Source organism: Palaemon carinicauda, chromosome 13 (assembly GCF_036898095.1).
Source record: "Palaemon carinicauda isolate YSFRI2023 chromosome 13, ASM3689809v2, whole genome shotgun sequence".
Lineage (NCBI taxonomy): Eukaryota > Metazoa > Arthropoda > Malacostraca > Decapoda > Palaemonidae > Palaemon > Palaemon carinicauda.
In genome coordinates, this window is record NC_090737.1 from 123,173,203 (window position 1) to 123,186,815 (window position 13,613).

At 35.8% G+C, this 13,613-nt stretch overlaps 1 protein-coding gene across 1 annotated transcript; it reads left to right on the plus strand.

Annotated features, from left to right (window-relative positions):
* Positions 1-2,173: 2,173 nt before the first annotated feature.
* LOC137652395 (protein toll-like) lies at positions 2,174-7,530 on the plus strand. Its single transcript, XM_068385783.1, has 2 exons — positions 2,174-2,269; positions 5,337-7,530. Exon 2 carries the CDS (start codon positions 5,416-5,418, stop codon positions 7,240-7,242), a length of 1,827 nt encoding a protein of 608 aa, XP_068241884.1. The 5' UTR covers positions 2,174-2,269; positions 5,337-5,415; the 3' UTR covers positions 7,243-7,530.
* Positions 7,531-13,613: the final 6,083 nt, after the last annotated feature.

Genomic DNA, 13,613 nt, shown 5'->3' on the forward strand with positions numbered 1-13,613 from the left:
TCCCCTGGCCCTAGGGATGGCATCACGTTTCAACATTATTGGCTTCTTAAAACCAGTTATAAGGAGCTCAGATGAGTGCCTCATATTAGGAACCAAAGTTTCTGAGCACAATAGAATATCATGCTGTCTGGACGCAACTATAAGGTCTTGGATATTTGCATGAAGACCACGAATATTGCAATACAGAAGGCGACATTGACGAAATCTAGGACGTACTGGTCCCTGATTTCGCTCAATGTCTCCAGACAGCATAAGAATTAATAGAAATAAAAAAGAGACATCATACTTAAAAACTAGATTAACAAGAATTATGACAAAAACAATATGTACAGAATTATAAATAAAGTGATTGATGATACCCATAGACTATAGTAACAAGTCGGAAAAACTGGTCAACATGGAGGAGCCTATACACCATGCAAGGCTAAATACCCTCCAGGATAGCCACTTCAACTGAAGGGAGGACAGTAAGGATGGTTTTGAGAAGAAAAAGAATCAGAAAAAGGAAAAGGCAACCTCTTGATAAACCACCAGGCATCCATGGCCCTTCTATTAATCCTGCCCAACACACCATTTCAAAAAAACAAGAGGAAGAAAAAAAATAATAAGATAGAATAGTGTGCCCGAGTGTACCCTTAAGCAAGAGAACTCTAACCCAAGACAGTGGAAGACCATGGTACAGAGGCTATCACACTACCCAAGACTAGAGAACAATGGTTTAATTTTGGAGTGTCCTTCTCCTAGAAGAGCTGCTTACCATAGCTAAAGAGTCTCTTCTACCCTTACCAAGAGGAAAGTACACTGAACAAATTGCAATACAGTAATTAACCCTTTGGGTGAAGAAGTGTTAAGTATCTCATTGTTGTCATGTGTATGAGGAAAGATGAGAATATGTAAAAAATAGGCCAGACTATTCTGTGTAAGTGTAGGCAAAGTAAAAATAAGCCGTAACCTGAGAGAGGGATCCAATGCATTACTGTCTGGCCAGTCAAAGGATCCAATACCTCTTTAGTGGTAGTATCTCAACGGGCAGCTGGTGCCCTGGTCAACCTACTACCTACAGAGTAATGCAACGTGTAATGACAGTAACAGGAGTGATTAGATGAAAGTTCACTTGTAGATTATGATGATGTGAGGCAGATCATTTGCAGAGCATTAAATAACAATTTTTACAGTATGCATAAATGTAGTTTATGCTATTCCTTATGAAGAATGAAAGTTTTGCTACTTAACAGTTTCATGGATATTGGATTTTTACTAAAGTCAGTGATTATTGATACAAAATACTTTATGCACAAGCACTGTGTGGTACTGTTTCAAAGTAATTCTACATTTTGCTGAAGTCAGGAATTATTGGTGAAAACTAGTTACTTCATAACCCCTGTGTAGTACTGTTTCACGGGACTAAGGACATACAATATTGGCTTTTATATGGAAAGAATAATCTTGTAATATATTGCAGATGTTACATGTCATTGGAAATAATGGCACTGTGTATGTGATATTTACTGTAGGCATATATGTGATATTGCTGCTGCAATCATATGGTACTGCATATGTGATATTTACTGTCGGCTTATATGTGATACTGCTGCAAAGATAGTGTTAAGTATTTATTTTTCTCTGCATATCCCTTTAATGAAGTGAACGTTATGCTTTATTTTGTGATTCTTTTATACATATATCAGTCACATGTCACTTAGTTGAAAGTAAACTATGGTGCCATTATTATAGGCCAGTTTATAAGAAGTGCAATTACTTTATTTATGAAAGATTACATTATTATGTTTGTTTTGTCAGAGATTATTTTCTTACTACTGTGAATAAGAGAAATGATAAAATTTCCAATGTATACTCCAATATATTGTATTTTTACCATGGTTACCCTACCTTTATTGGTAATTCTGAAGAACTCCACATGGACTGTAAGGAACGTAACCGAGAATACAACATCCACTAGGGATTGTGGCGTCCAATGTATTTCCCCGTGTTTAGTACTGGCCCCTGGTGGTTAATAACAGTCGACCGCCCAAAAATAAAGGTAAATTCTTAATAAGCAACCCGAATACTATAGGAAACTGTAATTTTCAAATACCCGGCGCGGAGTTATCATTAAGATTTATCCCTCTATTGATTTAGGGGAATCCGTGCCAATCTAGGGGAATTTGAGGCCCAGATCTAGGGTAAAACAAATTCAGGCCGTGGAAACCCTGTTGCAGCAGATTGCAGACTGCAGTCAGTACACACTGTGAGGTGCTGCCATTCAGAGGTGAGTAGTTACTTCCATGGATAGTCGTGTTAATTTTACCATTTATACTTTCTGTATGGTTATAAAGAGAAAATTAACATTAACCTTATTGCCACCGCATTATATATAGTATCCAGAGTGTGGTATTAATACTCCAACAACAACAACAACAGTACAGTATTAAGCTAGTGACCACGAGTTCCGGGAATAGCCGATCGGTGTACCGTTGCGTTTGGCTGAGTTTCCTAGATTGTGAAAGTCCGGCCCGAATGGATAAGTAGGAATATCTCTCTTTAGAGACAATTCCTGCAAGTTTACAAGACGTTTTGAATTTCAGTTTTTATTTTTATCTTATTATATTTTGAGTTTCGTTTGGTTTTCTGTTTTGAGGTCCAAAGAACTAAGTCTAGAGAAGTGAACTTTGCGAGCTTGTATATAGACTGTAGGTATTATGTTTTCTGCAGTGACTTAATTTCTATTATGGTTCGTAAAAGACGTTAAATGTTTTGTAGAGTTTTGATTTCGACTCTTGTAGGCCTACACTTATTTTTGGCTGAAGATTATTAAAGGCTGAATTGTTTTCAGTTTTGTTTTCAACTCTTGTAGGCCTACAATTATTCTTGGCTGGGGGAAGCTATATAAATTTCTTTTACATAAGATTTGCAGTGACTATTTATTTTATGAATCGTAAAAGACGTGGTTTTTTTATTTTTCAATTCTATTCTTGTAGGCCTACACTTATTTTTGGATATAGATTTTAAAAGACATTGATTTGTTCGCAGTTTGTATTTCAACTCTTGTAGGCCTACAATTGTGGGGGAAACCATCATTTTCTTTTACAAAAGATGTTGGATCAAATATTGTGCTTTGACATATATGCATCCATTTTACCTGTATTTTAATTTCATTATATTATATAGTTTTAATTGTGCATTATCAGAGTTTGAACAAAATTATGAAGACTTTTTTAATGGCTTACCAGCCTCATTGGTACCCGTTACTTGTCGTGTGAGACCTTGAAAAAAAATTATTAAAAGCATTAAATTTATCGATACGTTTTTTATATAAAGGTACTTTTTAAATTTAATATAAATCTTTCTAAACCTCAGATACGGTATTTTAGTTAACTTTTTTTCAATGTTTTATAGCTAATTGACGTAACTTATTGAGGTATTATTATTATTATTATTATTATTATTATTTGCTAAGCTACAACCCTAGTTGGAAAAGCAGGATGGTATAAGCCCAGGGGCCCCAACAGGGAAAATAGCCCAGTGAGGAAAGGAAACACGGAAAAAAATGAAATATCTTAAGAACAGTAACATTAGAATAAATATTTCCAATATAAAGTATTAAAACTTTAACAAAACAAGAAGAGAAATTAGATAGAATAGTGTGCCCGAGTGTACCCTCAAGCAAGAGAATAACCCACGAAAGTGAAAGACCATGGTACAGAGGATATGGCACTACCCAAGACTAGAGAACAAGGGTTTGATTTTGAAGTGTACTTCTCCTAGAAGAGCTGCTTACCATAGCTAAAGAGTCTCTTCTATCCTTACCAAGAGGAAAGTAGGTGCTGAACCATTACAGTGCAGTAGTTATCCCTTTGGGTGAAGAAAAATTGTTTGGTAATCTCAGTGTTGTCAGGTGTATGAGTACAGAGGAGAATCTGTAATGAATAGGCCAGACTATTCAGTGTATGTGTAGGCAAAGGGAAAGTGAACCGTGACCAGAGAGAAGGATCCAATGCAATACTGTCTGGCCAGTCAAAGGACCCCCATAACTCTCTAGCGGTAGTATCTCAACGGGTGGCTGGCACCCTGGCCAACCTACTACCTTCAAAGTAGTGATTATTTATTATAGTTACTCTTTCTCAGAGGCAAAGACAGTTAAGTAACTTAGAATTGAGGATTAACAGAAATTCCCCCTTCAAAATCCTCTCTCTCTCTCTCTCTCTCTCTCTCTCTCTCTCTCTCTCTCTCTCTCTCTCTCTCTCTCTTTAGATTTTTTAGTTTGGTTGTTCATTACTTCTCATATCGTTTATTTATTTCCTTATTTCCTCTCCTCACTGGGCTATTTTCCCCAGGCTTATAGAATCTTGCTTTTCCAACTAGGGTTGTAGCTTAGATAGTAGTAATAATAATAATGATAATAATAATAATAATAATAATAATAACTAGCGGAACCCATGTAAATTACACGAGATTATATTTGCAATACTAATTATGTTGTTCCTAACCTATACATGTTTGAATAAACTTTCCCGAGATTAATTTTATAATCTAGGTTATGGAAATTGATAGACTCAATTTTCTGTCTAATATTTATAAAAAGAGTCAGGTGCTAAAGACGAAATTGGGAAAACTATATAAGATGTGCTTTGGTTGAGTAATCAAAGTCTAATTTGAATTTGTAAGAGTATACCATGAAATTATTTCCGTTTTCTTTAAAGCGTGAATTTATAAGAGTATACCATAAAATTATTTCCGTTTTCTTTAAATCGTGAATTTGTAAGAGTATACCATGAAATTATTTCTATTTTCTTTAAAGAGTGACACAAAATAAATAAATAACAAACACACTATCGTATTAATATATAGATAATAATACTGATAATATAACCTGGTGCCGCTTGCACCAGACCGGTGAGATATTGTTGCATGATTTAGCTATGCTTTTTTATTTTCCTATTCTTAAATCATTATTATAACTAAACTTTCCCCCTTTCATTGTAACATATAAACTGGTGAAATTTTTAGCTAAAAACAAATAACATAGTCTCCATGTCTATGAGTTCTAGAAAAAATTTAACAGTGGAACTGTTTTTATGATGAACAGGTTCCTGCAATATTTTATCATGAATCTTTGAACTATTGAATATAACAGACACCTCACACGTCTCGAACTGTCGACCTAACTACGCCATGACTCATCGTGCTGGGAAGAAGGGCGAGTGTGGCTGGTACAACACATAAGCATACGCTACTAAGGGCTACGCAGTCAGGCAGGGCAGCCGGTAGGGACTACCATCCACTCCAGAAGCCAAATTTTGTCTGTATTAATTGAATGTTTTTCTTCTTTTTTTCAGATCATAAAAAAAACGGGGGTGATACCCCTTTCAAGTTGGTTTCCAGCTTACCCAATCAACCAACAATCGAGTGAAAAGGATGAATGCATGGCAATTGGCATGGCGTCTTACCTTTTGGACATGGATGGTGCTCCCATCAGCCAACTCATTGGACTGTGGACGATGCGAGAGGAAAGCTAACGGGCTAACATGTCCGAATAACCTTAGCTCGGATCGTTATGTGATCACACTCAGGGACGTTCGGGAATGGCCGAGAAGTAGTTTTTTTTTGAGGTGTAAACATGATGCCCAGTCAGTTGACTTCTCATATATATCTGACTGTGACTTCTCTACTGTTAAATATGTTGAGTTATACTTGTGTCCAATGCCCAATGGTTCTTTCAGCGAGATGTTTGAGCAGATTGGAATAATAGCTAAGAATGTGACATCTCTTGCCTTTGTGAATTTTGGGCAGAGATATGAAAATCTTCAGGAATGGCATTTGGAAGGGTTAACAAATTTAGAAGTACTAGATTTTAATTCCAATGGTTTTACATCCATACCTCCTCATGTCTTTGATAATACCCCAAAGCTGTTGCATTTAATGCTCGTAGAGAATCACTTGGAGACCCTCCCAGAGTCGCTCTTCCAGAATACGAGAAACCTGACTAGGCTGGATCTGCTGAATAATGAAATTGTAAGTCTCCCAAAAGGTTTGTTTGCCAATCTTACCAACCTTAGAAATATTAGTTTATGGTCAAACAGACTAAGTCAGTTCCAGCCCGAGTTGCTGTCAGACTCGCCAAAATTATGGTCTTTAGAACTCACCAAGAACAATATATCACAACTTGATCCAGATGTCTTTTCTGGGCTTGGAGAGATTAGGAAAATTCTAATTTCAAAAAACAAATTAGAGACTTTTCCTGAAAGGGTCTTTCATGAATGTCCCAATTTAGAAATCTTGGAATTTGAAAACAATAGAATAACTGAGCTACCAGATGATATTTTCAGTGAGAATGTAAACATCAAGATATTAAACATGAATGGTAACAGATTAACTCGATTGCCGAAAAAACTATTCACCAAGATGAAAAATTTAGAGAATTTGAAGATGAAGCGAAATGGAATAAAATCAGTTCCGTTGGGGTTGTTTGAAGGATTAGAAAAGCTACAAGTACTGGACCTCCAGTCCAATATTTTGGAGGACTTACCACCTGGCATTTTTGATGATCTAATTTCAGTTAATCTCTTAATCCTACAGAACAACTCTCTAAGAGAATTACCTGATGAAATTCTCGCAAACTGCGAGTCTCTCACACAACTTTATCTGAGTTTCAATAAATTGAACACCCTTCTTCCTACAATGTTCCCAAACTCCAGTCTTGTGTCTGTAATTGATCTAAGCAACAACAACCTCTCTTTCTCATCTTCCAGAACAGAATTAATGCACTATAACAAGACAATCACAGTGCAAGACTATTTCCCTCTTGCTCGCATGAGGGGGTTGACCATACTCCTTTTGAAAAACAACCAGATCACTGAAATGCCCTTAGCATTAACCACAGAGTTTGAGAATCTGTTTGTCCTTGATCTGAGCTACAACAGCATCAGTTACCTGGACCACCATGACCTAACTTTCAAATCCAGCCGTTTGAAAATAGACTACAGATATAACAACATTAAAGTCATTAATTTGAATGACATGAATTTCTCCACTGATACAAGTAGTAGAGTTAAAATTTACGTTTCTGAAAATCCTCTGGTTTGTAATTGTGAACTATATAAGTTTGCCGAGCTTACACAGGGAATGCTTGGAGATGACACCTCATTGACTGTTGCAGATGCAAGTCAAGTCCAATGCTCCTATTCTGAAATGACTTCTTATGTCACATCTATCAATCCATCTGCTCTGACATGCAAGTTGTAGAAATGCATTGAACGCTGCACGTGCATGAAACGAGCACATGACAAGATGTTCGTCGTTGACTGTGTGGAGGATTAATTTTATTTTATTTGCTTTGGTTTTGCCAAATCGTGAGAGAGAGAGAGAAAGAGAAAACGAGCGGGCGTGTGTGTGTGTCTGCGGTGATTGTAGCAGGAGTCAGTTGTCCTGAATGCTGGAATATTTTTTTTGTTCATCGACCAGCCAGCTTGGAAGTGATTTTTGTATAAGCGCAAGTACAGTGTTTGCATTTATCTTTGTTAAGCGCGATCATGAATGATAGAAAGTTTATTATTTATCTTTGATTATAGTGCGATAGTTTAGTTAGCTAGGAGTGTTCGTAATCGTTTTACTTTTTTTATTGCAGGCCATAATTCCTCCATTAGACTCCTTTGGAGTTTTAGTTTGACCTGGAAGGTGTTGCTTGCCAGCCGTGTATACTCTATATGAATAGCTTGATGATGACCACCCTTATCCGTACAATGAATGTAGGAATAGACTGCTGAAATATAGAATTTTGAACGTTGATGACCCGGCTATAAAATACGGATTTTTCTTATGATATTTCTAAGATGATGATAACCACCGCTTAAGTGATTGCACAGTCAAATTGACTGTACGATATTGTTAGCCACAAAGTTGTGGCAGTGGGATATAAGGACTGTTGCCATTGTGTGGACGACGGTGGCCGCACAAACATATTCAGCATTTAAGAGTTTTCTCTTATGGTTTAGTGCTAAGTTTTGATTATTTTTGCTGGGTGATGAAATATCATTGGTGTTATGGTGTTAAGTGATTTATTTTAGTCTCCAAGTGTGGTTTTTTTTTTTTGGTACTGTGTGTGGACTGTCAGTGTTGGGTATTGTAAAAGGATAGTTTCTCTGATTATTGGCGAGTTCTTGGTACCCACACGCACCGATATATACAGTATATATATTATTGTCTGTTGTTATTTTTGTCTGTTTTAAATTTATGGTCAAGGATAAATGTGATATTTTTTGGTTGTTTAATATATAAGAAATATAGCTTTAAGGTTATGCTTTGTTTTACTGTTCCCTCTGTTCAGTAGTCCAGTCGAAGTAAAAGTAAAGGGAAAGTTTGTGTTGCGGGACAATTTGTCTGTTTAGAGTGATGAAGGGTGTGGGGGCTGCTTTTGTTTACATTCCGCCACAACTGTTCCTCTCAAAACCCCCCAAAGTATCCCTCTACTGAAAAAAGAACATATACCAAAAGATGATGATTATGGAGTTACCTTGATACTAACAAACAACAGCATCACTTCTTTAGATGGCCTTGGAAAAGGGGAGTACACAAATCTCGTCAATTTGACCATCCCATACAATAAGCTGAGTTTCATCAGCGATACCCATCTGCCCAAAACCTTAGAGGCGCTCAATGTGCGAGGAAACATCTCGTCTCTAGCAACGTCAGTGATGAAGTTCTTCAATTTATCTGATGTTCAGCTGAACCTAGGCAATAATCCCTGGAGGTGTGACTGCAATACTCTGGAATTACACAAATTCTTAGTGACTCTGGTCAAAAGGTAAACAAGATTTTCCTTGGTATTAACTCTACCTTTGCCTCTATTGGATGTAACTCAAGTTAAAACCACATGCAGTAATACCTCTGGTTACAAAATTAATTAGTTCCGGAGTGGCTTTTGTAACATGATTTTTTTTGCATAGTGAAATAGAATCAAATACATTTGAATCAATCAATCTACTCAACCTGCCATTGTGAATTTCGTTTCGTATCCTGAGTATTTTTTCGTAATATGAGGTGGAAAATCTTTGTACGTCAGTTCGTATGATGCGTTTTTGTATTATTATTATTAATATTTTTGTTTGATAAGCTACTACCCTAGTTGGAAAAGCAGGATGTTATAAGCCCAGGGGCTCCAACAGGGAAAATAGCTCAGCGAGGAAAGGAAACAAATAAGAAAAGATATTTTAAGGAGAGCAACAACATTAAAATAAATATCTCCTATATAAACTATAAATACTTTAATAAAACAAGGGAAAGAGAATTAAGATAGAATAGTGTGCCTGAGTGTACCCTCAATCAAGAGAACTGTAACCCAAGACAGTGGAAGACCATGGTACAGAGGCTGTGGCACTACCCAAGATTGAAGAACAATGATTTGATTTTGGAGTGTCCTTCTAGAAGAGCTGCTAACCATAGCTAAAGAGTCTCTTCTACCCTTACAAGGAGGAAAGTGGCCACTGAACTAATACAGTGCAGTAAGAAGAATTATTTGGTAATCTCAGTGTTGTCAGGTATATGAGGTAGAGGAGAATATGTAAAGAATAGGCCAGACTATTCGGTGTGTATGTGTGTAGGCAAAAGGAAAAATGAACCGTAACCGGAGAGAGGGATCAAATATACTACTATCTGGTCAGTCAAAAGACCCCATAACTCTCTAGCGGTAGTATCTCAACGGGTGGCTGGTGCCGAGGCCAACCTACTAGGTAGGCTGTTCCAACTTTAAAGACGAAGGCCTTATCAATTTGACTGAATTTCTAGCATAATAGGGGTAAGATGCTAAAAGCCCAAAGGCTACTGCTGAAAAAAATAGCCCAGTGAGGAAAGGAAATAAATAAATGATATAAGAAGTAATGAAAACTTAAAGTAAATTTTTTTTAAATATCTTAGTTTTACTCATATTTATTTTCAGTTCTACATATCTGCTTTCTCTATACGTGTATTTAGCTGTATATATTTATACACATGATTTAATTGATATTAAACATGTGTATTGAAAGGCCTAAGCATACCCAGGAGTGTATTTGACATTCCTCTTCTTGTCATATTCACTCGAGAATTTCCATTTCTGAAATCAAACTGTAACGGAGCGTTAATGTTTCGTGAACTGACGCTCAGGCTGGAGAGAGAGAGAGAGAGAGAGAGAGAGAGAGAGAGAGAGAGAGAGGTAACCGGACGAGACCCATTATTGTATGTTTAATAGTTTTAGCCTTTGTTGTGAAAAACACAAATTTTGAAATCCCGTCGTTAAATTTCGTAATAAAATTTCTTATCTTCCCAATTGGAGAAAAACATCTTAATCTCTCTCTCTCTCTCTCTCTCTCTCTCTCTCTCTCTCTCTCTCTCTCTCTCTCTCGGGATAAACGAAAATCTTGAAATTCTGACAAAAAATTTCATAATAAAATTCTTATCTTTGCGTATTGAAAAAGAGAAAAACTCTCTCTCTCTCTCTCTCTCTCTCTCTCTCTCTCTCTCTCTCTCTCTCTCTCTCTCTCTCTCTCTCTCTCTCTCAATAGAATAGAATGAGCCAGAATTATACAATAACAGACCTGGACTTCAATCAGCCCAGCAATGATGAAAATATGGCTGCCCGCAAAGGAGTTGCCATTGACTGCATTTAAAGCAGATGTTAAATCGAAAAGACCTTAGTAATAGAGGAGTCGACAAAGGATAAAGGTCGTCACCGAGAGAGAGAGAGAGAGAGAGAGAGAGAGAGAGAGAGAGAGAGAGAGAGAGAGAGAGAGAGAGAGAGAGAGAGAGTAGAGGAGCGTTAGGCCAGGAGATAGAGATAGAAATAAGATTATTCGAGGGAAGTAGTGAAATATATAGATTTCAAATTAAGAGAGAGAGAGAGAGAGAAGAGAGAGAGAGAGAGAGAGAGAGAGAGAGAGAGAGAGAGAGAGAGAGAGAGTTCAGAAGGAGAAAAAGATAGAAAAAAGAGGAGGTAAGTCAATGAGAGTTGTGAAATATAGATTTCAAATTATGTGCGAGAGAGAGAGAGAGAGAGAGAGAGAGAGAGAGAGAGAGAGAGAGAGAGAGATGAGGTTAGTCAAGGAAGGTAGCGAGAGATATAGTGAAAAAAAAAATTAATGCTGAATAAAGATATTTCTTAAACATTACATTTCCAATTGAGACAGACAGACCGTCAGAGTGCCAGCCTAGAAGCGAGTGGAAGAGAGTCAAGGACAAGTGTGACCTACTGATACTCGAAGCCTTATTAACAACTAATTATCATACATCTCCATAATGTCATTGCAGCTGGTCCCCTTCAGTCAAGTTGAATTGCATCGAAACATCAATAAACGTCAAGTTATATCAGAACGAAACGATTAAGAAGATAAAAGAAGGTCATTAACACCTTATACAATATTCTGTTTGGTTTCCACCTCCCGGGAACTGGCAAAGGTCAGAGGCCGTCTTTGTAGGCATTATGCAAAGGACACAAAACTGAAAACACATTTGATTGGGTCGAACGAAAAATATATCCGATGCCAGTATGTGTCTTTCGACCTTTTTGTTTGGAGTTTTATATTATTATTATTATTATTATTATTATTATTATTATTATTATTATTATATTTATTAATATTATTATTATTATTATTATTATTATTATTATTACTTGCTAAGCTACAACCCTAGTTGGAAAAGCAGGATGGTATATGCCCAAGGGTCCCAACAGGGAAAATAGCCCAGTGAGGAAAGGAAACAAGACAAAATTTAATATTTTTAGAACAGTAACAACATTAAAATAAATATTTCCTATACAAACCATAAAAACTAACAAAACAAGAAGCGGAGAAATTAGATAGAATAGTGTGCCCGAGTGTACCCTCAAGCAAGCGAACTCTAACCCAAGACAGTGGAAGACCATGGTACAAAGGCTATGGCACTACCCAAGGCTAGAGAACAATGGTTTGATTTTGGAGTGTCCTTCTAGAAGAGGTGCTTACCATAGCTAAAGTCTCTTCTCGCCTACACATTATTATACATATGCTGTTGTATTTCTAATCCCTCCTGAAGTGATGAAAAGAATATTGAAGTATATATATCATCATAATCATCTCCTACGCCTATTAACGCAAAGGGCCTCGGTTAGATATCACCAGTCATCTCTATCTTGAGCTTTTAATTCAATACTTCTCCGTTCATCATTATCTACTTCGCGATTTATAGTCCTCAGCCATGTAGGCCTTGGTCTTCCAACTCTTCTAGTGCCTTGTGGAGCCAGTCATAAACCGTCCTAAACTGGGTATGAATTAATATTTCGTTTGGTTTAAATTCACCTTTATAATAATGTAGGCCTATTTTGTTCCTTAAATTTATTATTACCATGACTAAATTATTATTATTATTATTATTATTATTATTATTATTATTATTATTATAAACTTTAGACAGCGAATCCTGTAAAAAAAACCTACAAACAGTTATATTTTTAATTTCAGGCCAACTTCGGTATTGAAAAAAGAAATGAATTGGATTTTTTCCTTAATGTCTCTCGAATAGTTGTTGCAATTTTATTTTCAGAATGTAATATTTAATAGAAACACTATATATATATATATATATATATATATATATATATATATATATATATATATATATATATATATATATATATATATATATATATATATATATATGTATACCCGCGAGCACAGTATTCTATCTTATTTCTCTTCCTCTTGTTTTGTTAAAGTTTTTATAGTTTATTAAGGAGGTGTTTATTCTATTGTTACTGATATCAAAATATTTCATTTTTCCTTGTTTCCTTTCCTCACAGGGCAATTTTCCCTGTTGAAGCCCCTTGGCTTGTAGCATTCTGCTTTTCCAACTAGGGTTGCAGCTTAGCAATTAATGATAATAAAATATATTCTTTCACACACACACACACACACACACACACACACACACACACACACACACACACATATATATATATATATATATATATATATATATATATATATATATATATATATATATATATATATTTCACACACACACACACACACACACACATATATATATATATATATATATATATATATATATATATATATATATATATATATATATATATATATATATATATATATATATATTTCACACACACACACACACACACACACACATATATATATATATATATATATATATATATATATATATATATATATATATATATATATATATATATATATATATATTCTTTGGACTTCTCTTAGTCAGGGGTTGACTCAGAGGATTATCTTTTACACTCTACTGCCATCATTATCTTCTAATGAATTCATTAATCTTCTCTTAGGCCTTCCTCTCACCCGTCTGCCTTGTGACTCCATGCTTAAAATACATGCTTACTGTACATATACAGACAGAGAGAGAGAGAGAGAGAGAGAGAGAGAGAGAGAGAGAGAGAGAGAGAGAGAGAGAGAGAGAGAGAGAGAGAGGTTGTTGAGAAGCAAGTCTCTCACTGTTGACAAAAATGCTGATAAATTGACTTACAGTAAACTCTTTTAAAGCTACGAGCTGAATGAGTTCACAGTCACAGGATGCGTGAACGATTTAAGCTTCACCATCTCGTTCTTTTT